Source organism: Haemorhous mexicanus, chromosome 11 (genome assembly GCF_027477595.1).
Source record: "Haemorhous mexicanus isolate bHaeMex1 chromosome 11, bHaeMex1.pri, whole genome shotgun sequence".
In the NCBI taxonomy this organism is placed as follows: domain Eukaryota; kingdom Metazoa; phylum Chordata; class Aves; order Passeriformes; family Fringillidae; genus Haemorhous; species Haemorhous mexicanus.
The window spans coordinates 10,294,784-10,319,993 of record NC_082351.1 but is presented as its reverse complement, the minus strand read 5'-3'; the positions used below and the strand labels follow the sequence as shown (position 1 = coordinate 10,319,993).

Sequence of the window (25,210 nt, the reverse complement as noted above, 5' to 3'; positions counted from 1 at the left end):
AAGTCCGCGTCCATGGCTTTTTCTTTTCAACTGGTTGCCGTCATCGTTCTGTGGGTATGAAGACCTCAACATTTTTACTTAAAATGTAGTTTTGTTGCAGTCTTCCTATGATTGCAGTAGCCCTACGTTCTTTCAATGTGTAACATATCCTATAATGTTAAAGTTTCATGTTTATTTTACTCAAAGAAAGAAAAAGGTTAGGGGATGAGTCCAATCAAACACTTTGTTTTTGCCCTGAGAAAAGATGAAATCTGCTGTTGTTAATAATAATCTCATTACTGCAGCACTCTGTCAGTGCCTGTAAATCACCCCAGCTCTCCTCGGGTGAAACCACTGCCCGCCCACTGCTCCAAGATCTGCCACAATTGATTCATCAGCCCCAGCACCAGCACCACGGGGCTCAGCTGGGACAGCAGGGCTGGCCTCTGCCTGCTCTGGGCAGCACTGGGGGGAGGAGGAGGAGGAGGCCAGAATCCCTACAGAAACAGCCAGACTCTAAGCCAGAACCAGCACAGGCCATTGGTCTGTTGGTTCTGGTACACCATAGGCAGACTGGCGTGGTTTGTTAAATAAGTCACCACCACATGGCTGCCCGGGGCAGGGAAGGTGACTGTGTTTGTATTTCACTGGAACTGAACACAAAGCTACATCTCCATTGTCTTCCAAGCTCTGCTGAGGCCCAAACCACTTTGGAATCCAGAGTGGGGCCCTGTACCCCAGTTTCAGGTTTATTTTGGAGGGAAAGGAGTCATGTTTTTCAGAGGTTTCACATTTCAGTATTTCACATTGGCCATTTGGTTGTTAGGTTCACCTCACAAAGCAGTTCCTTTAGTACTGGAAATTTGGACAGCCAGGTTTGGGGAACTCTCCTGAAATACTCCTCCTAGGCAGCTTTCCTCATGCCTGTGGAATGAAGAGAGAGACAGCTGTCAGGACTGCTATGTTCAGATTGCACTGTATCCATGCAGCTTTTCAGTATGCTTTGTGTTTCGTGTCCCTAAACATGGATAAACATGAACCAGGAGTCTGTCTGAAGACTCAACAAGTAAAGACTCCTCCACCCCCTAATTTTTATTTAAGCTACAGAATTCTTACACATACACTGCCAGGAAATAATATCCCAGTCAGGGTGGAGTATTAAAAATGCGAAAATGTTCTGCCACAGGGAAAGAGTCAAGACTAATTAATTTTCAAACCCAAGCAGCTGTAATGAACTGTAATAAAATACTCCTTTTTTTTAAGGCAGTAAGATGGGAAATTGGTCCAGGGAAGACATGCTGTCAGGAAAAAGAGCACTGTTACCTCTTGGCCTGAATTTGTCAATCAGAGGAACAAAGCTGTCAAGGACACTCCGAATTCGGTACACTGGGTGTGAAAACAAACATAAAAGATAAGCAACATAAAACATAAAAAAAGTAAAAAATGGCAAAACCCAAACACTGACACTTGTTTAAACAAGCACATCTTCAATATCATTAATAAGAAAGATCAGGCTGAATCATGAGAGAACCATCCACAATCTCCCACCCTATTAACATGAGATTACAGAGGAGACAAGTTCTTAGATGGGGAGCCATAACTTGATGCTGGTGGCAGCACTCCTATACTATCCTTAGGGATTGTCAAAATGCACAGGTTTTAATATTTCCATAGCTGCTGCCCCAAGCTCATCCTCAGTCCCAGGGGAATGCATGGCAGCCAGGATGCACAGCATCTTATCCAGTGGATCTGGGAAGACAGGCCTTGCTGCTAAAATTACAGGTTGTCATGGCAACGCAGCATTCGGCCATTGCTGCAGAAGAGGTGACTCAGGGTCTTGTGATCACTGAGAAGGAAAAATGAGTCAACCTCTCCCTTCAGTAGCATTAAGGCCGCTTGTCTGAATCCCCTCTGTAATTGGGAGATGTTAGGGGAGTTTCATGGTGAGTTACAGAATCTCAACCCTGGCAGTTTCATGGGCTGTGGCAACTGTTGACCTTATCCTTAGTGCAGGGACACAGCTGCTGCTGGAGGGACACTTACCTAGACCAAAGTATATCCCAGTGGTTTCCAGGGAAGCAAAGGTGATTAAACCAATCCCAAGAGAAATTATCCAATCTAAAGCAACAATATAAATGTTAGCTTTGTTCATTTTTCTACAGTGCAATGATACATCCTTCTATTGAATCTTGCCTTACCTTTGTGGTAGTAGTAGCAAACTAGTAAAGCTCCAATTGCAAAGCAAAGAATGACAAAATGAAAGAATTCATCTGAAATTGAGAGGGAAGATTAGGTCACAACTACAGCCATGGCCCTTCCAAATTCACCTTTAGGTACAGAGTATCACTCATGGAATTAAATCAATTTCCCTGAGATTTCTCAGGGACTAGGCTCAACATTGTGAGAAGCCTCGATGATTTTCATCATGAAGCCTTGATGCACTTCAACAAAGCACTCATGTTGGAAGAATAAAGTTTTTTTGAACCAGAGATCTTATTCTTGGACTAAGGTTCAACAGGTCTGACATCAACTTGATTTAAGAAATCAATTACCATCCTTCCGTATGCCCATCCACCGTACTGTGCACTGAGGGGGGTGAGTGGTCTCCTTCTCATATGCTACAAAAAAGAGAAGTCTTTTATTACCATGGAACTGTGAAATTAAGGAGTTTAAAGTTTATTTCACTTTTTCTATCTGAAACAGATTGTCAGAGCAGAATATATGTAAAACCGTTTGTTGGTCTGCAAACCCTTCAGAAAGATCAAATTAGCAATTTTAAAATCACTCCAAAGAGCATGGGTTTAAAAATGAATTTTAAAAAGTATAACCAGATGGCTGTACTAACAATACTGAATTGTTTTAAAGCACTCTGGGTCTTTTCTGCCTCTTCTGGGACAAGCCATAGTCTCAGAATGACAGTGGGGGAGTAAAGCCAGAGTACAAGGGAGCTTCAGTTTGATCCCTGGTGCTTTGCAAAACCACACCCACAGTAAAAAGATCCCCTTCATTACAGAGGGTGTGAGAACCAGCCCTCTACTAACACCTGACACCAAGTACTTCTGCACCTCCCAAAATGAGACCTGCTGCTGAAATGTGTCTCCTGCAGCTACACTGGCTTAGAGAAAAAGGAACATAGTAACAAATGAGGTATTTTAGAGGTTTAAACACAGAGCAGTTTGCTCTTTGTCATGAGCAGAGTTGCCAAATTCTCTTTTCTCCACCAGTATTGCCAGAAAGAGCTGAGTCTTTTACCATCTCTTCAACAACAGGTTTAAAGCAGCAGTTTTTTTCCTTTTCTCTTTGTTGGTGGCTTGAGCAGCCCCAGAGGCATCTCCTGCACACAAACCTTTGGGAGTTGATTCAGAACAAGGTCCAGATGCTGATCCCCCCTATACTGGGCAACCTCTGCCTGGCAGGAATTTTGTCTTAAGATGGAACAGGTGAGTACTGGAAGGGCCCTTTACAAGAGCTGTAGACTTTTGCTGTGGTGCTTTTGAACCACAGAACAACTAAACCTTGAACAGAAACTCTCTCTGGGTCACCTGATACAGGCATCAGATTTTTGCCTCTTTGAGCAGTCTGGATTGATCACATTCTGGTTTGGGGGCAAACTCAATTATTTTCTTATTAATACCACAGTATTGCATTATTCTGACTCACAGATACAACTCTGTGCAGTTCTATGAATTATCTATAGATAAAGAATTTAGCAGAACATCAATTCACACTTGGCAAGTGTCTGTCCTGTGACAGATTACTCTACTTCCTAAATGCAACAGTCCCACTGTAACTTGGCATCATGGAATGACTTGCACAGTATTTTTTCTGTTAAAGCATTCCATCTTATTACCTGTTTTCAACCTTCTACTTTTTGATTAGACAGTCTCTAGGCATCAAGAAGCTGGTACTGCCCTCATCACACTAAGCAATATTCCTGAAAGAACACCCACAAAATAAACTTCTTTATTTGCATGTTTGTACTCACCATCTACATCTGAATCCTCTCTTCTGGCAATCTCTGAAAAGAAATATAGTTACTTCTGATGGAAAAAAAACAAATACAGAGCTTCCCACCACACTCAGCACCAAGAAGCACAGTGAGTAATCACCTATCTGCAACAAAACTGGGGTGAGTGGTAGAGAGGCCAAACACCAAGGGAAAAGTACCATGACCCTTTCTGCACCTGGCAGTGTGGGGAGAATAAGGCCCTGCAATGGGTCCCTCTGCCCTGGTGTTCCTGGGGCTCCTTGGGGATAGGTAACTCAAAAACCTCCCCAAGGGATTATGCTGCAATTTGTAACTTTCCACTGCACAGAAGTTGAGCAGATGTCCTCTCCAAAGGCTGCTCCCACTGGGCTGCCTGCCTCTCCTAACTCATCCTGTGGCCTTGGCCTCGGCACAGGAGGGATGAGTTCAGTAATGCAATTAAGCTGTTGGCAATTTCCTGCTGTGGACTTTTACAAACATTCTGGGGCTGTGCAGCAGTGTCTGGTGGGAGGAAGTCTGCTTTCACACTGCCTGTCTGTGCAAGCCTCTTGCCTGGCACTGTTGCTCTTTGCCTGACATCTGGCTTTCACCTGGTACCTCCTGCTGGGAATACTGTGCATTCAGAGCCAAGCATCACTGCTTGCAGAAAGCAGATTCCAGGTCCCTCCAGCCTTGCACCCCTGCTCAGCAGGAGACAGAGGGCTTCAGGGAATGCTTGTCCAACAGAACTGCTGGGTTTTCCCCTAAAGAATGACTGCTATGAGGTGATCATGTGAGAGCCTGGCAGATCTACAAAAATGGGTTAATCTGCCAGAACCACTTGCACCTGGTACAAATCACCTGCTGTCAGCCAGGCACTACCACAGCCTTGCAACAGAATGTTTGCACCATGCCCAGACCAAACACCAGGCTAACTGGAAACCAAGGGATTTACAGCCTGAGAGTTATTTTTTCATGTCTCAGCAGGTCAGAAAGAAGACACTGCAATTATAGTCATTCCAGCAGGATGAGGTGACCCAGGAGTGCTTACCTGAATCTCTGTAGGGAACCACCTCTGCTGGTATTCCTAAAACATGACACAGAGAGGCGGTAGGTTAATACCTGCAGTGAGGGTGTCTGGTGCCAGTGCCAGCCCATCAGGTCCCTGAAATCAGTGTGGGTGTGTAACAGAGACAAGGAAGAGACCAACTTTAACTCCTTAAAGAGGGTGCCTCTGCTGGGGGTTATGCAGTCAAAAAGTGGGAAATGACTGAATTCTTTCCCCCTCCTATTCCATCTCTCCAAGTATCTGGAGGGGTAGGATGGTTCAGGTAGAATCATCCTACCCATCCTACCCTACCCCATCCCAGTCCTGTGAGAAAGATTAGATCTCCTAATGTCAATTCTAAATTAACTGCTCTTACATTTGGGCTGAGCTCAGTTTAAGACATTAATTAAAATATTAATGCTTTACATGTATACATCCATAGTTTTATAGGTATTTCTGTGTATCGACACAGCACATTTTCTTCATCTGCATTGTACTTATTTTCCATTTTTCCTTTGGTAGGAAAGGAAAAGCCTCAGGAACAAGGTGGCCCTTGTTGATCATCTCCAGTCAGTGCTGTGGACTGACTGCAGCCTCTAAGTATTGGCTGTGACAGATGTTTTCAGAACCCTCTTGCTGCATTTCAGTGGCAGCTATGCAGACCCAGGCAGCAGGACTCCTCCCACAACAGCAGATTTTGCTGCTTTCCTGGTTCAACTCTGAGCACAGGGCATGGCTGAGTGTCAGCATTAGTTGAGCTTCATCTTGTAGGAAATGCCTTTCCTACAGCCAAATTCTGACTTGTCTTTCTTTTACATCTACACATGTTAATATACCTTTGCTCAACAGCCAAAGCAAAGAATACAAAAAATAATCTTTCTTTAGTTTATATTGGTTGCCTCTAGTAAAAGCTAATACTGTTGTCACTTTGTCCTACCTCCAAGTAACTGGCCTTCACTCTTCTGTCTTCCTAAATCCTCCTCATCACTGTCTGGATAGGATAAAGTATTTGTTCATCAGAGTAAAGAAAAATGTGCAAGCAGCATCAGAAACAACAGCACTGTAGTTGTTTGCTCATAATACAACCATATGAAGGTAAAAATCAAGGCTTTGAAATGCAAGGATCTCTGTTGGCTGCTTTTGCCTCTCAGCTCCCTTCAAAGCTGGCTGAATAGGTGAAACTCAGCAAAACCTGAAGATGGATTAACTTGTATAAAGGGCTGTAGAGAGAAGTTAGAATCTTTTATTTGGGGAAGGAATCTTGCAGCAGATTTCTGTTTCTGAAACAAACTTCCACAAGAGTGGGTGGCAGCTACTATTTTGCTGATAATGAATTAAGTACTGATAATTTTCTACATTATTTCTTTTGCACAATTTCTTACTTTATTCAGAGCTCTACAGAATTGCCACATCTCCTTTGTCAATCCTTAAAAACATACAGTCAGACTAAATTATGTATCAGGAAAAATAAAATAAATCCTCTTTACCTTGTGTATCTTCATCCATGGACTCCTGGGATGAGTTTTCAGACTTTTTGTCCTCTTCTGAATATACAAAATTCCTTTCCAAACTCTTCAGAAGTTTCAATTTTTCATCTTTTTTTAATAAAGAGAGAAAAAAACCATTATCAGTGACTACATTTTCTATTTTACAATTACAGATTTCCCAATGCTTTATTAAAAGATGCCTGACAGGAAATCAGACCCTTTGTCTAATTTCAGTTGTGGTTTTGGCACACAAAGGGTAGTACAAAGCATCAAATGAAAGCATCATATACACTACAGTTCAGACTTTCTTATATGGTTGTGGTAGACACCTAAAGTTTCATATTCTGGTGTTTAATTATTCATAATGTTACCCCTGTGCAACTTCCCACTCCCTGAAGCAGCAGCAGCAGAACGATGCTTCAGCAGGAGCGGAGTGGCTCACCCTGCCCTGGGCTACTTCTGCCAGGGCTCCCTGTGCCGACGCCGCGGCTCCAGCTCCCTCTTGTGGCACAGGAGCACAGCCCTCAGAGCCAGGCCACGCCAGGACCCCAACTGCTGCTGGCTCCTGTGGCCAGGAGTGACTCTGAACAGCTTCACACCCAGCTCTGTGCTCAGGGCTGGGGCTCTGAGCATCTCTTCATCAGGAGGTGCAGGATTTGGGCACAGGCAGGTAGATGGGATTCCACCTCCTCCAGCTCCTCGAGGCTGCTCACAGCCCAAGGGTCTCGTAACCAACTTTCCTGCTCTGAGAGATGACCAAAGCTGGGCTGTGCACCAGGCTGGGAGGTCTCTCCCCTTCAGGAACATGTTTAATCAAGGCAGAAGCAGGAACAGGATGTCTTTGAGGGTCCCCAACTAAATTTAGGGTCATCTTAAGTGAGTGTTCCTCTGTCATGTATTAAAGACTATGGACCCTGTGAAACTGCCCTTGGTTCCTTACTGCACAACCAGGCAAATAAGTCTCTTTTATCTTGTTGCCAGGTTCAGCACCCTGTGTGCCATCCCCTGTCCATTCCTTTTAGTATTACATGTGCTGCTAGGGAATTATATTTCTACAAATATTTTTACTGGCTCAGCTGATTTCCTACCACTGTGAGTGCTCAGAGGGGTCCTGGCTAGCTGGCTTACAATCTGTGCAAAAAAGTCAGGGAAAACCTTCTCAAGTCAGAGAAACATCTTTGGCAGCATCATCCCAGGACATGCTCTCTCCCTAAACACAGGTGGGTTTTCCCCAGAAGAAGCCAAGTCCAACTACAGTTAAATACTAACTTTGGCTCCCATTACCAACACACCTAACTGCCTTCCCTGAATAGCACTTCCAGACAGCTAAATTGTTCACTAATACTCACTTCCAAGCATATAACAGAGTGTACAAGCTGCTGTCAAGTCCCACTTACACCTAACAGGAGGACAGGTAGGACACACCCTTTCCCTTGGAGCTGGGCAGCTGCCTGTACCCAGATGGGTTGGAAGTCTTCAGCAAAAGGTAAAGAAGAGCCACCATGCTGGTTGCAAGGAAAAAGCCATGGAGGAAGCCATGTTGTGGCAGTTCTGTGTTCTCTTTAGGATGCCTTTTGCAGCTGCAGTGTGCCTGGAGCTCTGGGCTTTGCTGCCCTGACTCCTTTCTTCTCTCTGGCTTTCAGGCAGGCAGCACAGCCTCAAGGGAGCTGTTAAGGCACTGAAATGGAGGTAAGTAACAAGCAAGTGGTCTTTCCAATAAAACACAGCCTGTAGAAGCACACCCTGATGGGCAAATGAGGGCATCCCACCCTGTGGGAAATGTAATACCCTGCCCCTACTACACAAAGTAATGTCAAAGATGGGAAGAGAATGCAAACTCCATTCAGCAACTCGGAGCAGAGCCTTCAACTGGGAAAAACAGCATGGTAGGCAATAGTTAACTATTCAGAGAGCTGGAGAAATACAGCTATAGGGTCCGAAAAAGGCCATGCAATTGCTGCAGTATCTTAGAGCAAAATGTGACTAACAACGGTCCTGCCTAGAACACAGTGACCTGAGCTGATCCTGAGGAATTTATACAGAGCCATTTATTTTTGAACATGGAGAGCAGTGAAGTAAGAAGCAGTGGCCTGAACCTCATTTATCTAAGTGCCCTGTTACACCTTTTAATATATTTCAATACATCAGCTAGTGGGACTGTGTTCTCTCTCCCCAGAGTATAGGAGAAAAGTAAAATAACAAGGATAAGTGTTCCTTTGGTAACCTGTCACTGTGCAGGAGTAGACGGGGGGGTTCATGGCAGTGTTCCTGTGGTGCTCGGTGCAGGTGTGGAGACAGACACCAGGCTGTAACACACTGCCCAGTAACAGCACACAGGAAAGAGAGTGCTGCTGTATTGTATAAAGCACCTCAGTCTGGCACAAAACAGTAGACAACTGTCAATCAGTAATTCATACAAATGACTGATGTCTCTGTGATGCTGTTGTCTCAGAGAAGCATGGCAAGTGCTCCCAAAGTATTCCTAACTATTTAACAGGTGTTTATTCTGACCATGCTGTTTTACAGACAGGCACAAAGACCCCAAAGACTGGATACCAAGGCACTGAGATTGCTCATCAGGCATTTAATGCACAGTGAAGTCTGCTTCATGTACCTAAATTCCCACTTGCATGTGCGCAAAGCCTCACAGGAACCTGTGGAAGAGCTGGGAATTGACTGCTGGTCTCTCTTTTATAAGCAAAGAGATGGATAGGGTGTGTTTTCAGAGGAAACAGATTTCATTGACTCATGCTCACCCCTGGCAAACACTGCTGTGCACCATGCATGAGCCAAAGCTCTGATCTTTGTGTGCTTCCCTTACCTTGCTGTTCTTCAGTAAGATCTGGGATCGGGACATTCAAATTCTCCATTGCTGTGCCTGTTTTAAAGGGGGGGAAAAGTACATTTAGAGTCAGGTCGCTGACCTTCCTGGTTTCCTGTCTTTGATTTTCTGCAAACACAGTGTCTCTCTCTGGGCCTTTCAGTTTTGAAATCACTTCTCTATTTCACATCATGAATCATTTACCCTCCTGGGACTCAATTCTTGACTCCTCCAAGTGAGCCCTACTGGCTTTTGGTTATTAGGAAAGAACAAAAGTCTGATCATCATGAGTAAAACAAAAAGAAGTCAGACTTGATCATTCACATTGCTGTTTTGTAAAGCTACCAAGGTGCCTAATTAAACATTTACCACAGATGTGAGTAACCTAATAGGCTGGGCTCCATCCACAAAACAGAACAATCATCCTGTATCTTTTACATCCTAATACTTAAAATGTATCAGCCAGGAAAAAGAGCAGAAATAGTTCCCAGGAAAGTCCCACAAAACTTCTGAATTCTTGTCCCACAAAAGACTTTGATACATCAACATCTGTTCTTCCCAAGTTGTCATGCAAAGGAAATCTCCATAAACTTTAGCTTTATGAACTACAAATTTTTAAATGTTGATTCCAGACTAATTACTGGTATTTGCCTCATAAACAAATGTTCTGACATCCCCAAAATTCAGCACTTCCTTTTGTTTTGATAAACTTGCCACAGAAGTTTTGGGCTGAGGCTGGAATATTCTGATGGTGCACATTTTGTAGTGGCTGTGGTTCTGAACTGTTGCCTCTGCCTAACGTGGTCTGGGCATTCTGCACTGATGCATCTCCCCTCGTGCAACATTGCAAGTAACCAACAGCTGTACTGAGAGATGCAAAAGAAGGGTTTTGGGGAGCCTAGAGCAAAGTTTCCACTATGCAGTATGCAATAGGAAAACAGTTTATATGTCCACACATTTTCTTACAATATGACTTTTAGATTCATTCAACAAAACACTTCCAATAAAGCACTTTCAAAACTAAGTATATCCTTCAAATTTTCCAGAGGATAACCTGTTTCTTTCCTACTAGCACTTTCAGTTCTCTAAGGTTCATCATATCAGTCCAAAAAATATTCTAATACAAAACCCAAAACAGGTCAGTTAATATCATCAGAAGAATATTGTAACACATAAGCAAACACTCAAACAGAACAACTTTTTAGGGCATCAGTTCTCAGACAGAGGAAATTAGACACAAACAGACATCAAAAGACTTCTCGGAAAATGACATAACCACTTTCAAAGGCTCAGCTCAGAAAACTCAGCTTACCTGCCTCCAAACTGTTTCGTGAGAGAACAACATTTTAACAACATTTCGAAATTATTCCCAGTGATGTATCTATGCAAAATATCTACAGATCTTCCCCTTTCCCTGACTTACATCCAGCCTTTGCTGCTGTAGCTGTGGCAGCAGCCCTGTGGGAGCTGGGAGCCTGTGAGCACCCGATAGGGAATGCAGGAAATGCATCTGTCCCCTCTGTGGGTAAGCATCAGCTGATGTGGAAATGTAGGAACCCAGCACGCCACACCCTGGACAGACTCGTTCTTGGCCACTCAATCAAGAATAAGTTCATAGGCACTTACATATCTCCAGCTATGGTTTTCTGCCTCTTTAAGTCTCTTTCTTGCCTTCCCATTTGCTCAACTTAGACCTTGCAACAGTTGCTTTTTTAACCAAAATCCTTTAGGCCTCTCTCTGGACTGCACGGTTAAAATACCAGAGCTAAAGGAACAAAAGTACCTTCAACATAAACATTTTTTTCCAGCTGATTAATTCAATTTCAGATAATAATTTAGAAGTATCCTGATATTTTACTGTCAGGTGAAACTCAGGAGGTTTGTCTTTGGGGTTCCTAATACCTAGTGAAGGCCACTTTCAGTGGCATTTTAAGGCAGGTTGCTGTTCCCCTGACAGGAACCTGCCACAGCAGCTGCCTGATCCCAGCTTTGCATCATCCCAAAGACAAAGGGAGCAGTGGACACTACCTGACCTGTCCTGCCACGCACACAGGAAGAATAGATTCAACACTGAAGGCAGGGCAGACACTGCCAACATCATCCTCATCTGCCATCAGACTGATTTACTTCAATACTGCTGATTTGCTGGCCCAAATGAGCCAGCAGACTGCTCAGCTGTTCCAGTAACAGAAACAGAGTTGCCTAATGCACTTTTGTATCCTGCTGTGGTAAGACCTGGATGCCACAAGAGGATCCAGGAGCACTCAGCATCTGCTCCCATCTCCCTTTCTGTGCCTCCAGCACGGCTCAGCCCAGTCAGTCACCAAGATTTACATTAACCAAGGAAGTTGGGTAGCTAATTTCTCTTAGACTATGCACATTAATTCCCCTGTGGCTTTTCTGGAAAGAAAATCAGATCTAAACAAAGGATAAGTATAGGTGCCTAATTATTGTATGTTTTAAAAGTGACTTAGTTGATTATACCTCATAATGAAAGAAGGATGATGATAAACAGGCATTTCAGCCTGGCCATGAGCTCACTGGGGAATGACATGAACAACAGACCTCACCTTGCTTTCCTCACAGTAAATCAGATTTTAATTGTAGTGAGGTCTTTTTAATGTGTTGGAATAAAATTTGTGTGCAGAGTCAGATTTACAAAGTGAGGTTAACAACTTCCATACATGAAGTTTTGCTTAGCTGATGAAATATATCTGAGGGAAATTGCTCAATGGGAAAACAAAAAAAAAGCAAATAAAATAAAATAAGATTGTTTTAACTTCATGACAAAAATCAGACAATCCCAGACCTTTTCCCTTTGAAACTACTTTCACCCTATATTTTCAGATATATGCTGACATCTAAACCTGCTAAATTTTATTTTAAAGACAAAGTCCCTCAATGCCCTTCTCTCAAATCAAAACAAACCAACTTCTAAAAGCACACCTGCAAGTCTTAGGTTGGTCCTAGCAGTTGGTTCCACAGGAAGATGTCCTAGAGGGCCGTGGCCGTGGAGATAGCTGAGTTTCTTCCTGTGAGACAACAAAAACTGATCCACACCAGTTCTGTTTGAAACCCTTCCTGCTCCAGTCTCCTTGGGCTGTGGTAATACTTCTGCTACCCTCCTGCTTGCCTTCCTGTTGTCAAGTGCAGCTGAAATGTGACAGAGAAGGAGCAAAACTTGGACTTTTCACTCTTCTTGAACACAGGCATGTAGAGAGACCCAGCAAGTGCATGTCATCGCAGCAAGGGCAGCTCCCCAGCTCTGCCAGCCCCATGGGGGTGAGCAAGGAGCAGGCACAGCCCATGCACTCCTTGCCACAGCTCCAGCACTTCCTTCCTCCCCTGGCTTTGACAGCAAGCCCAGACACGGTGGCTGCACTGCTGCCAGCCGACACCTGTGAGCCCTGGGGAGGTTGCTGCCCATTTTCCAGCTCTGCCTTAAGCATTGACGTGCAACATTTGAAATTACTCAGTTTGTGTTTCTCCTTTCATGCCCTGTGCCTCTCTATGGTTGCTGTAAAGCTCTGAAGGAAGAATATTAAATCATCAGAAGCCAGAAATGTTTATGCTTGTAGACTGAGTAAAATTAAGGCAAACAAATCTTTCTTCTTTGCATAAAGCATTGGGCTTGCCGTGAGGATTTTAAAGAAAAAACTATTTAAAAGATGGGGAAGTTGAGTCAAAAAGAGTCCAGTTGAGTCAGTAAGAGAGGTTATAGGGAAGTCCTGTAATCCCCACAGCACCAGAACCCTTTTCCTGTACAGTGGTTTGGTGCCTCAAACAGCAACCAATAACACAGCACTACCAAGAGCCAGCAGGCAGCCCCCAACCACCCTCAGTCTTGGCCCCAAGAAGCTCCTGAACCCCTCCCCAGCACTCACCTCCACAGCTGTGTGGCAGCTCAGGATCCTGGCTCAGGGATCCCAGGGCAAGAAGGCGTCAGGGCCGGGGCCTCACGTGGCCTCCCCTGACTCACAGGGTGAGCGGCAGTGGCTCCGTTGTCCTGAGGCCACTGAGGTCACACTGCAGGCGTGTGTTCCCATGTCCCTGAGCCCTGGGGATGTGGCCAAGGGCCGGTCCCACTGGCACACAGAGAAGAGCTGTGCAGCTCCCAGCCTGCCTCAGGCACTAATGGCCCTCATTGGCCCTGAGCAGCCAGGTCTCCTCACTCCTGCCCGTGGCTGCTCCAGCACAGCCCATGCTCAGGTTGGAGACCCAGCCCCAGTTGTATGGCCTCCCTGGGACATCAGTGGGGCACTGGGGACGTAGAATCCACTCTGTGGGGAGAGGCCCTGGGCTCTGGTAAAGCTAAGCAGGGACACCATGATGAGGGTGTGGAAGGCCAGGCATTCTCCCCTCCTGCTCAGGGCATCCCAGGACAGCACAGGTGGACTGTCTGTGCAGCTGGGCCGGTGGCAGCAAAGGGAAACGTGCCCTCCTCACCACCTGTCCACAGCAGCCACAGAGGGTGCTGACAACACAGAGCCTCTGGCTTTGCTCATCCTATACCCACTGTAAGGTCATTGGTGCTCCCCTCCAGCCCTTCTCATCCACTCTGACACACATCTTACAGCACAACTGTTATCTGGAGCCACCCCAGGGCTGTTTGTTGTTCAGGACAGCTGCTCCCTCACTGGCAGGTGACACTTTCTGAGCCAGGCAGCCTTCACCACAAGGAAACAAAAGTAGGAAAGAATGGGGCAAATTCCTGCAGTGCACCTTAGTACAAGGTGGCAGATGTTTGGTCACCTGAAAATGTATGTGAAGAGTGACAGCCAGTGGCAAAGGAGACTCCTTGGGCCACTCCAATAGTACAGTGGCTATTGATTACACAAGGTGTGGTCATGTAAGTCATTTGTCAAATTCAGCTAATGGTTCGACCCTGGTGCAACTGGGACGCCAGGAAGGTTTGTATTCTCTCCTTCTGCTCTCCTTATGCTTCTGGAATGACTTGGACACAGGTAAAGTAAGTTATACTTCCTAGAAGAGGTGTGCATTTATTTTTCTTTAACAGTTTGTTTGAGTGTTTGCTGTGGTTTTTTGGTATTTTTTTAGAGGGGAAAGGATTGAGGTTTGTGTTTTTTAAGCCAGGGATTCCACTACTTTTCTACAATTGCCTATTCAAGTGCCTTGTCTCACCTCCCCTGACATTTTTAATTACATGTAACACTGAACACTTAAAGCAGCTAATACGCTGCATCTACTGCTGACAAGATTATCTAATGAATTAGAATGCTTTATCATGTATTACATGTGTTTACTTGACCCTTATTTGGGAATCATCCTCTGAGAGATTAAGGAGAATGGTGATTTATTCTTTGTACACTGGGAAAATTGTTTCCAGGAGGGGTTTAGAGAGGTGAGACACAGGCAGAGCAGCTCTTACGCTTGACACTAATTGGGTGCAATGTGTGTGTGGATTTGTCACACAGGCAGGTTGCATGAGAAATGTAGAAATACTGCTAAGTGAGTGTAGGAGGAGCCCAGTGATGGAACATAGAGTACTTATTGCTCATTATGTCACCACATTTCTGACAGATTTAAACAGTCTCATGACTCTTCTTGCCCTACCCTGACTTTCATCCAATGGGTTGGTTAAATTACTCCCTCCTGTGCATTTACTTACTTGCTATTTATTTTCCTTTAAATAAAGTCTGCTTCAACAATTGTTGTGAGCCTGTAAGGCATAGGTAGGTGCAGGGGGATTATGCCTCACTGCCAGCTGTACTTTGCAGCCTACAGGTAGTTTACAGCTACCTTTCTGCTTTTAAACTATGAGACTTGAGAGAGAAGAGAAAAGCAAGAAGCAGCAAATACAATCCACTTCCTAACCTTCCAGACCATCACTGAACCAGTAACAACCTGTTATGCTGAAAATAAGGTGAAAGATGTTTCCTTTTGGCTGGGACAAAGCCTGAGGTTTTGCTATGAAAGCTCGTGGAATCGTATGAGAGTAGATCACCTACCTTACTAAGATTTTTGGAAGTTTCTTTCTCATTCTGTACCCTTCTGCGGAATTACATGCCATAATAAATAATTCATTGTATTAGTATTTTAAATTAACACAGAACAATTTTTGCTAAAGCCCATTAAATTTAAGAACTAGGCCTGTTTGAGCAGGCTAAATCAAAAGCCAGGATGTTATCACTCACTTTTGGAGGATTACTGACCTCCTCAGGTGCTGCTATCAACAGCTCCCAAGGCAGAAGAGTGACTGCTTCCAGTACTGACCTTAATGGCTGCAGGTAATGATGGAAACTCCCTCATTATGGGAGCACATCCCTTTATTATGGTCAGCACATTACTGGCTCACAAATGGGCTCTGAGGGATGAGAGGGAGGGGGGTGTCTGCCTTCTGGGGCACTGGCTGCTCTTCCTTCCAATTCAGCTACAAGGGCAGTCTTCCAGCCACAGAATGGCTGCTTTAACCCAGGCCCATCAGTAGGATGGACAGTGTGGCCCCAACACAAAGCACAAATCCAAAAAGGGCAGGCTGCTGGCTGACAGAAGTAGGGAACAGTGAGCTCTTCCCAGCCCCGGCCTTGTCGTCATCTTATTGCAAAGCTCCCATACCTTCTTGGTGATTTTTCATGGGCAGCTCCTCACAGCACTAACTCCTCCTTCACAGCACAGCCAACAAACTCCAACTCTGAACCAGCTAACCCACTCTTTTGTAGCACTCTTCTTATTGGACACAGCTGTGGCCTATTAAGGGCAGACCTGTTCCTAATCTTTGGTGATTAATACAGCTGCAACTCCTCAGGTGTGAGACTACCTTCTGCACTATTTTCTTGCATTCTCTCTATCCCTCCACATGGCCTGGCTGAGCAGTGCTGCAGCAAGCACAGGGACGAACACAGGGTCCCAGGATACTCTCCCCACCCACTGCCCTAACTGGAGAACTGCTTCCATGAGCAACCTCCAAAAAAATTTCTGCTCCAGTATCTGCTCCTCTCCTCTTCCTTGTTCTCCCAGTTCACCAGGCTTTGTTTCCATCCCCAGTCTTCTGGTCTAGCACTAGGGCTGAAGTGCCTCATGGAAGCAGAGCCAAGGGCAGGGGAGCACAGATGCTCCCTGGGAAGCACCAGGAGCCTGAAGGACAACTCCCAGCTTCAGCTGATCCTCCCTCTTGATAAAGCCCTTTTCCTCAGCACTTTTAAGCACACAGGCAACGCCAAGGATTTCGATATTTAATCCTGAATGTTTTGTGGGATGGGTTTGGTCCTGGATCCATTTTGTAACCCTGTTAGCAAGGCAGGCTGAGACCTGTCCCCCACTGCTTTGTCAGCAATATAACTGGCAGGAGACAGCAAGGCCACAAAGCAGAACAGCCTACAAAGGTAAGGAGGCACGGGTTGGTTACCTGGTGGGTTACCTGCTGGCACAAGGGCAACACAGGGAGAGTCACAGAGCTGGGCTGGGGCTGAACCAGCAGCTCTGTGCAACAGTGACCAAACTGCCTGGGGCATCACCCAGCCAAGGTGAACCTCAGAGCTCCCATCAGAGTGGGAATCACAGTTTGATCTATCCATTATTTCCCAGGACATTATTCTCAAGCTTTTGGTCTAGGATATACCCAACAATAATCCTCTCCTCCTCCAAAAAGAAGGTTCTGTCAACGACTGGCTTCACACTTCTGTGATATAAAGTGAAAACACACAGGCTGTGTCAGACTGCACAGGGAGAGAGGGATGGGGAAGGTAAGTGGAAAGGTGAGCTCATGGTACAGCAACCCTAATGCTTTTATGTACTCCAAGGCCAAGTTCCCAGCTCCCAGGAGCTGCAGAGCTCAGAGCAGCACTGCTGGCAGCTTTTGGAAACTGGACACAAAGCTTCAGTGAATCTGGAGACCTCCCATACTCCTGTGACCTTCCCATCTCACTGACCTGGGGAGCAGCAGCAATCCCAGACTGGCAGGGCCAATCTTCTCCTTGTGAGACAACTACTCCAGTGACATCCCCTGCTGTCGGTGCCTTGGCACCAGGATGCAAGCAGACACCATCTTCTGAGATCTTTAAAATTCAGCCTTGCAAAGCTCTTAGGATCAAAGTGCAGCTGTCCCTCAACAACTCAGCTGTGTCTTAAAACAGTCCTCTGTTCGCCTCAGCTCACTGAATTATCAGGTTCAATCACCTGCAACATAAAGGGGATGAAGGTACATTTCACTTTTAAAACTGTTTCCTAAAATCAAGGGTCTGCTCACAGTAGGCACTGAGAGCCCAAAGGGTATTTATTAAAAGCTAGAACTATTTGAGGAATCTGGTCCAATCCATTCATCTTAAAAGATGTACTTTAAATCAGACTAAAACTTTTTTGGGCTATGCAAAGCTTGAATCAAGTTCTAGATTCCTGTTCTGCTGATACCACACACAGGGTGATGCCAATACACCATGTCTTCCACCCAGATCAAAACACTACAGCTCATTCCCAAACCCTGGAGCCTCTAACGAGGACTGCTGGACTGCTCCAATCACTCCATGAGGCCTAGCTGCCCGTCCAGCAGGCAGTGAGCACTACAAGCCCACTGTCATCCAAGACAGACAAACCTTTCTCAAGCTACAGATTGGCTCAGGCTCTCTAGGTCAATTCTGGCACCTTCATAAGGGGCTTCAAACCAGATTCTCTGCAGTTCAGACTCTGGGAAAAGGTCTCAGACCACCAACAGGTCTCTGCTGACCATAAGCAGAGCAGCCAGCCCTCTCAGGAGATGAGGAGAGCGTGGTATCAGGACACAAGAGGACATGGCTATCTCCTGCTACATTAAATGTGTGGTGGGAAGAACAGCACCACTAACACACCACATAAATCAGTCATCTAAATTAGAATACACAAATCCACTCCAGAAAAGTTTAATGTGGGCTCCCGGGGCATCATATTCTCAAAAAAAAAACAAACCAAAAACCAAAATACAGTACAAAGAAAAAAGGCAAACAGAATTCCCCAGTATTTCAAATAATGAAATGTATCAAAGCTCCATCTATTACAAGTCTGCACGAAACAGCAGCTGCTGGAGGAAGCAGTAACAGCCTGAGAACCAGGAGGCTTCACCTCCCAGAGATAGCCTGGAATAAGCAGCACCCAAAGAGAAAACCTGGCTCCTTAGGGAACCAGTAAGATTCCTTATAAGGAAAAGGGCAGAACTCTGTAGTGCAGTGAGCTGCCCAGCATCCCTGCTGCCGGGAGATGAACCAGACAGGCTGATCCCACAGTGCTGAAGCTCTGTGAGAGCACATATCCTGGGAGGAGTGGCACCTTCTGGCAGATTCCACCAACGGCGTGGCAAAACCTACTCCTTTGAGAAATCCTGGTATGAGAGGAAAAAGAGCCATTACAACAGCCAGTCAGGAGACCAGGAAGGGATTGAGACACACCACACTACTAGCTGGGAACAGAAAGCAATGGATCTCAAGAGGTCAGCACAGTACAGACACAGTGCCAGGGATTGACTGTGGTACCCTGTCTCCTATTCAGTCTTTGGATTGAAGAATCTTAGCATAATTTAGGCAAGAACCTCTGGTGGTCTCTGCCTCAACCCCATCCCATTCAAAGCAGGGCCAACTTCAAGATCCAGTTCAGGGCCTTCTCCAGATAAATACTGAGATAAATAAATATCTCCAATGATGGAGATCTCAGGACTCCAGCACATGCACAGTAAGCAATGCATGGGCCATGGCAGTACTTCTGATGTACTTGGGCTACAGAGCAACCACCTTGGAGCCAAGGGAGAGCTTGGCTTCCATCTATCAATCTTCTTATGACAACAGTATAATTTGATATGGCCCCTACACCTAAGGGCAGTGAGCCATGGCTGTTCCACTTCACTGCAGGGTTGCTACAAAGCACTCATTTCCACAGGTACTGTGCTCCAAAGGCAGCCAAGCCTCCCTGATGTGCAGCCCAAACTGACAGTAACCATGAGAGCTGAGGAAAAAGCTGGAGGAGCACTTATTCAAACAATGGAAAACAGAGATTCCTATGGGGAACAAAAGTGTGAGCTCGGAGGAGGACCTATGTCAACAAGGAACCAGACAGCATCAAAAATATAACAAACATTAAGTAATTCGGGTGCTCAGTAAACACTGCAGGCATGACAGTGCCACCATGAAAAAGCTAAAATTACAGTTGGAGAATATACCAAGACTTTTAAAGCCTGCTGGGAAGCAATAAAACCTTTGCTGACACCGATTCCATGGACTCCCCAACAAACACTAAATATGAGCAGTGAATCTGCAGATCTAGATGCCCACTGAAAAACTGAGATAAACAGAGGAGTGGTGGGGAAGGGCTGAGAGACTTCCTTCTCCTTGCCACTTGCCTCACAGGGAGGAGAGACACCTCTTCCCGGGTGCTGGCAAAGGGCCCTCTCCTGTGGCGTGTGCACCACGCCAGGTGAGCCTGCTGTCCCCACACTGCCCTGACATGTGCACATGTGAAGGCTGAGACACCCTCCAGACCATAGGGATCACCAGATTTTCTATGATCCCAGTAGGAGCACAAAGCGCCCCAAAGGCCATCCAGGTGCCTCGAGGAGCTGACAACAGCCTGGCCCGCAGCCCCTGTGGTACAGCCCCCACGCGTGGGGAGGAACGTGTGCCCAAACCCCGTGGGTCAGGCAGATGGAAGGGCAGGCTCTGGACATCCAGGACGATGGCAGGGAGCCGGGCATCCCGCGGCCCAGCCCCAGGCAGGCACGCAGAGAGCAGGCAGGGCAGGAGCACAGCGGTTTATTGGCAACACGAGCAGAGGCGGCGGCGGTGGCGGCGGGCCCCGAGCGGGGTGAGGGGCGGCGGTGCTGGGGCCGCCCCGGGCCTATGTCAGCGTCTCCCCCTTGGTGACCTACGGGAAAAGAAAAAGCCTCAACCAGGGCCGGCCCCGGGCCCGGCCCGCACCCGGCCCACCTCCCCGCTGCTCACCCGGGCTTCGATGTACTCGATTCTCCGCTCCAGCGCCGTCAGCTTCTCGTTCAGGGTGGCTAGCCGGGACCGGCACGACATGTCTGCGGGGAGGCGGCAGTGAGACACCGCGGCCGCCTCACGGCCCGGCCCAGCCCAGCCCGCCCGCAGCCCCCGGCCCGCGCCCTCACCGAAGGAGTTGAGGAAGTCCGCGATTTTCTTGATGGAGCTGGTGATCACCTCGATGTACTCGCGGTTGGCCCAGTCCTGGTGGATCTCCCGCTGCACCGGGTCCTCCTGCACCGACATGGCCGCCGCCGCCGCCGCGCCTGCGCGGGAGCCGCGCCCCGCCCGCCCGCCCGGTGCCTCAGGGCCGCGCTGCCTCAGGGCCCGGCCCGGCCCCGCCGCGCTCCTCGCTGTCGTCCGTGTCGCTGCCGCTCGGCTCCTGCGGGACGGGCCGCCGTCAGCGCCCAGGCTGCACCCCCGCCCTCCCCCACCTTGGAGAGGCGCAGCCCGGCGGCCCCTGAAGTACCTCCTCAGCGGGGCCCTCCGCCGAATCCTCCTCGTCCTCATCCGAGCCCCTCTCCTCAGAGGCCTGAGTCAAAATTTCTTCTCCCTAAGTTGAACACAAGATCTGTACTGAGTGTATGCGAAGCGGCCAAAGCATGCCAGGGTTGGGTGGAAGAAAAGCGCATTTTGTTGCCTTAAATAAAAAGTTTTAGAGTTTAAAAAAATCAGGTTTGTTTAAATGTCCTGCTTCCACAGTGAGATGAAGAGCCAGAACTGGCTTCTTTTACAACCACACATGAAAGTGTGTGAGAGTGTTCAAGTGACCTTTATTTCGTCCCTCTTGTGCATGTAGTTCTTGCCAAGAACAGCAAAAAAAAATCCCCATACCTGTTCATTACAATCAAATCTGACCCCTCAGTGCAAGAGCCTAGAGATGCAGACTCTTAATCTTGAGATAAAATGCTTCTTTCTCCTTCACTAGACATGACTGTACTGTCATGTCACACTGAATCTGGCCTTTTAGCTATATCTCCCACACAAGGGGAGAGTTAGAGATGTCTCTAGAGTTGGACAAGATGAGCATTGTTCTCTCCCAGATTTTAATTGCCCCAGGCAGGGCAGTGATTCTCACCTGAAGATCCCGATTTTTGAGGATGCCGACCCAGAAGGCCTCCTGGCAGTGGTTGAATGCCAGCATTGCCTTCACTCTGTACACAAATTGTTCCAGGGACTTCTTCAACAAAGGCACATGGTTGGTCAGTCCAATGTCTTGGTGAATCTATGCAATAGTAAAATGTGATAAGGATTGATTCTTGCCTAAGTGTTCTGGCTGTTTAAAAGCCATTGGTTATCAGGTGGGATGGATATGACCCCCACAAAGCTTGCCCAGATGACTTCTTGGCCAAATTATAGCTATTGTTAAAAAATAAAGCTCAGATCAGTATTTTGCCTAAACTGATCCCCTACAACAATCCAAATATCCACATTCACCTGGATTAAAATAAGTCTGTTTTTGTCATGAACTCTAGAGAGAAGCTACTAACTTCCTCTGCTGAATTCCCAAACTCAGGAAAGAAAAAATGAGGAAGGTGTTAAATACACCCACTTCCATCACAACCTTTTCTTCCTCAGTGCCTCCAGCAATTCCTTTACATGGAAGGTGTGTGCACTATAATCTCCAAAGCCAGCTTCTCTGGAGCAAAGAAGCATTGGCTTTTGGAGAACTAGGACAGGAGGAACAGATGGAGTTGCTGTAAGCAAAAACCACCAGAGGAAGGGCAGCTATGCCAGGTATCCTAAGAGATTTAGCTCTGTGTGAGCATCCCCTGCTAGGCTTCAATCTGCAGTACAGAACAGTCATTGCTAAACCAGAAATCCTGTCAACCTGCCAAAACCTGCACAATTATTTTGTATGTAAGTATTTTCCTCTTTCATGAGAATACTTTGTAATCTTCTAGGATTAAGATGCTCTCATTAGCTGTACTCTGAATTCAGGTCACCTGCATTTCTTGGAAGAGTTCAATATGCCTGTGCAGAGGGACACTGCTTTGCTTCAAGTTCTGCCAACAGGGAATGGGTAACTGATTACCAACAGCAAGCTGTTCTCTAGCCTGTGTAACAGGGAGGAGTTAGCACTAATCAGAACCTAATCAGCAGAACCCTTGCTAATGACACAGTCAACACCCACAGTGCTTCCTGGGCCCTGGAACCTGCCCCACTGTGTGCAGGCAGTTTGGAGACTCAACAAAGTACAGCACTGGCAAAATTCTGTCTCCAGAAACTGTCCATGTGCCCAGGGCTAGGTATGTAAACAGAAAAGAGGCTTGGTGTGAAAGGGGAAATGACAAATACTTAGGAAATGACAGGTGAAGCTGACTGCTTTTGCCTGCTGTGTAATGCTCTCTTTAAAGACACATGTATGGGGAGAGTGACAAATCCTAGGTCACATTGCACCATGGGTTAGTGAGCCACCCTGAGGTTTGTGTGAAAGTGAAATCAATGTTGGTTTAACAAATGTTGGTGTCAACTCCTCTTCAAACAAGTATGGAATATTCATTGCATACATTTACTTGCCCCAGATTCAGTTTCTGCCTTCTCATTCTTGCAAAATTATTCGGTACAAAGATCTGTACCAGAGAAACAGTAGAACACAGGTGTTCATTAACTGCAGCCCTGTGCTAACAGGGACCACAGGATACAGCACTTGAACATGCTGGCCAAGTCCAAAACAAAGATTACATGAAAAGCTGCTGTGATCCTGCTAACAAGGTGAATTGTGACTTTAAAGCAGGCATGAGGATTTCACTTTGAAACATGAGGACTTTTTAGCATTGTCAGGGTTTGTGCCAGCTTCCACTTCTCACCCTGTGCTGAGAGGTGCAACAGCATCTTCTGATCTTTAGCTAAATATCTATGCTCCTGATGCCAGCTCTTGCCTAAATGGGTAGCAAATCTGGCTTGGGAGCCATGCTGGTAGCTGGCTTTCTCCCTTCAGCTACTTTGGCAAAGCTCCCTTCTTGGACAAGTGTTCATGAACCTTTTAGGAGTCAGGAACAAAGCAGCACACAGGAAGATCCTCCTGTCTGCTCCTGTGTGATTCTCTCTTACAGCACACACTGTCTCTCCATATTGTAAGCAAAGTTCTAATCCTCTCCTTCCTTCCTTCCCAAGTCTCCCACAGAGACAGACTCTGTTATCACTGTCCTCCTTCTCCCTTTGCCCTTACCAGCATAACATCTGGTAAGCCATCTCAAGAGGACTTTGAGCAGGTTTTTTCCCCCCATCCACCTCCTGTGGCTGATTCTTCTGAGTCACAAGGCTGTTCATCTTTGGCAAAGCTTCTCTCCTATATTATCAATCTGGCATTGGTTCAACTTTGTTCAAGGTCTCTAAGATCTTAGCTTGTGTTCTCAGAAACAACCCCTTATAGATGCCAATAACTAAAGATGTCCAGAACCTCTGTGTTAAAAAATATTATGCCAACCTGACCTAACATTCAAGTCAGTCACTTCCAGAATAAATACATCAATTTTTGGATCATTAAACAAGGCCTAGTTCACTTTCTCTCAGAGTTTTTGCTTGCACAGACACTGCTGGAAACATGCAAGTAGAATGTGCCAATGCCCTGGAAAAGCAAAGCAGTGGAAGGGAAATAATACCATCCCTAGGCCAGGAGTTTGTGCTGCACTTGGAACTTAGCTTACCTTGGAATGGCCACACATGTGATGAAGTTGTCTGGTACTCATCTGCAAGGTTTTCAGCAAACTCTGCACATCATCCTGCAATAAATAAGCAGATCAGCAAATCATTCTCAAAGGACTTTTCCACAGGGAAACAAGAATATTGAAACAGCCTTAGTCCTAGCAGTCCTTTCAAAGGATAGAGGTGAAAGGCATGTATGCAGGAAGTATCAGTCATGATTCCCAGCTGCCTGCAGCCATTCTGTCCCCAGGATTACCGTGTGCTTTTTAAAGCTGTGGTCCAGGAGAGGCATGGCCAGCTTCAGAAATGCTTCTACAAAGAGACGGCCATACTATAAAAGAAAGACAAATGTATCAGCAAACAAATTTAAACTCATTCTCAAAGAACCATCACAAAGTCAGATGAGATAATGATACAATCTTCCAAGCTACCCCAGAGACTGTTCTTGCTTAGAAAAAGATTATATTAATGTGAATATGTACTGTACATATATGCAGTACTGGAATATACAGGATCAGTAAAGGGTCCACTTTAATCACTGCAAAGAGAGGCTAGAAGGACAAGGAAACATCATTGTGCACATCCCTGGTTTTATCCACCAGGCATCTGGGAATAAAACCAGGGAAATGCAAAATGTTAAAATCACTATACATAAATATATAGCAAGGTGTAAAGGAACACAATATCTGCTTCTTCCAGAGAATCCAGTACCCATTCTACTACACTAGAGGCAATGAATCAAACTGCTCTCTTCAGTTATCTTGAACTTTTGCTTACCTTCAGGCAGATGCTGAGTACAGGCCTGCTGTCAAATACCTACATGGACAAGAGGAAAAAAGAGTCAGATCAGTCCACAAGTCTAAGGAAAACCATGTAAGCACAGGACACCCCTGTGAATGTGTGAACCCTGCTCTAAAGCACCATCCATTCTCAAGGATTCTCTCATTCAGCAGGAACATCACATAAGCACATGAGCTGTAGTGGCCCTCAGCTGCAAACCCATGGCAGGATTGCTTTTCACTGATCTAAGGTGCACCTTTTGCAGATGGCACAAAATTATCTCAACAAGTCTAAAGTTCTTAACAGTTTGGGACTCAAGAGACCCAAGCCCAGCTGATGGGCAAATAATCACATAACAGACAAAGCAAAACTGAGATGGGCAAAATAATATGAAGGCAACCCTGGTGCTGCTATGGCTAAACTGAACTATGGGCAAAACTGAACTAAGTGGTTCAGCTCTACCGTTTATGTTCTCCAAAGGCATCTGGAGCACAGGTAGGGTTCCAGTGAATGCTGCTGTAT

General features: G+C 46.1%; 3 protein-coding genes across 4 annotated transcripts in view; all 3 read right to left on the bottom strand.

Annotated features, from left to right (window-relative positions):
- Positions 1–688: 688 nt before the first annotated feature.
- Positions 689–12,491, bottom strand: TMEM40 (transmembrane protein 40). Its single transcript, XM_059856384.1, has 11 exons — positions 12,249–12,491; positions 9,303–9,359; positions 6,482–6,589; positions 5,932–5,985; positions 4,998–5,033; positions 3,965–3,997; positions 2,532–2,597; positions 2,178–2,249; positions 2,023–2,097; positions 1,303–1,365; positions 689–903 (listed from the first exon to the last, which is right to left on the bottom strand). The coding sequence occupies exons 2-11, from the start codon at positions 9,349–9,351 to the stop codon at positions 884–886; spliced, it is 576 nt and encodes a 191-aa protein (XP_059712367.1). The 5' UTR covers positions 9,352–9,359; positions 12,249–12,491; the 3' UTR covers positions 689–883.
- Positions 12,492–20,013: 7,522 nt separating this feature from the next.
- BRK1 (BRICK1 subunit of SCAR/WAVE actin nucleating complex) lies at positions 20,014–20,543 on the bottom strand. Its single transcript, XM_059856382.1, has 3 exons — positions 20,389–20,543; positions 20,219–20,301; positions 20,014–20,141 (listed from the first exon to the last, which is right to left on the bottom strand). The coding sequence occupies exons 1-3, from the start codon at positions 20,504–20,506 to the stop codon at positions 20,115–20,117; spliced, it is 228 nt and encodes a 75-aa protein (XP_059712365.1). The 5' UTR covers positions 20,507–20,543; the 3' UTR covers positions 20,014–20,114.
- A 4-nt stretch (positions 20,544–20,547) lies between these two features.
- The window catches only part of FANCD2 (FA complementation group D2), a 36,049-nt gene continuing 31,386 nt past the window's right edge, over positions 20,548–25,210 (bottom strand). For both annotated transcript variants that reach the window (XM_059856378.1, XM_059856379.1), the window contains exons 39-44: positions 24,686–24,724; positions 24,165–24,239; positions 23,911–23,985; positions 21,339–21,485; positions 20,730–20,813; positions 20,548–20,642 (exon numbers count right to left, since the gene is read on the bottom strand). In XM_059856378.1, coding sequence (XP_059712361.1) covers positions 20,565–20,642; positions 20,730–20,813; positions 21,339–21,485; positions 23,911–23,985; positions 24,165–24,239; positions 24,686–24,724 — 498 coding nt within the window. In that variant the 3' untranslated portion in view covers positions 20,548–20,564. The remainder of the gene's footprint in view (positions 20,643–20,729; positions 20,814–21,338; positions 21,486–23,910; positions 23,986–24,164; positions 24,240–24,685; positions 24,725–25,210) is intronic.

Coding starts and splice junctions, on each gene's coding strand:
- TMEM40 (XM_059856384.1), bottom strand. CDS start 9,351: ATGGAGAATTTGAATGTCCCGATCCCAGATCTTACTGAAGAACAGCAA. Junction 2,598..3,964: donor AGAGGATTCAGATGTAGATG/GTGAGTACAAAC, acceptor TCTTTTTTGTAG/CATATGAGAAGGAGACCACT. Junction 1,366..2,022: donor TGGGATATACTTTGGTCTAG/GTAAGTGTCCCT, acceptor TTTCACACCCAG/TGTACCGAATTCGGAGTGTC.
- BRK1 (XM_059856382.1), bottom strand. CDS start 20,506: ATGTCGGTGCAGGAGGACCCGGTGCAGCGGGAGATCCACCAGGACTGG. Junction 20,302..20,388: donor GGACTTCCTCAACTCCTTCG/GTGAGGGCGCGG, acceptor GCCTCCCCGCAG/ACATGTCGTGCCGGTCCCGG. Junction 20,142..20,218: donor TCGAGTACATCGAAGCCCGG/GTGAGCAGCGGG, acceptor CTTTTCCCGTAG/GTCACCAAGGGGGAGACGCT.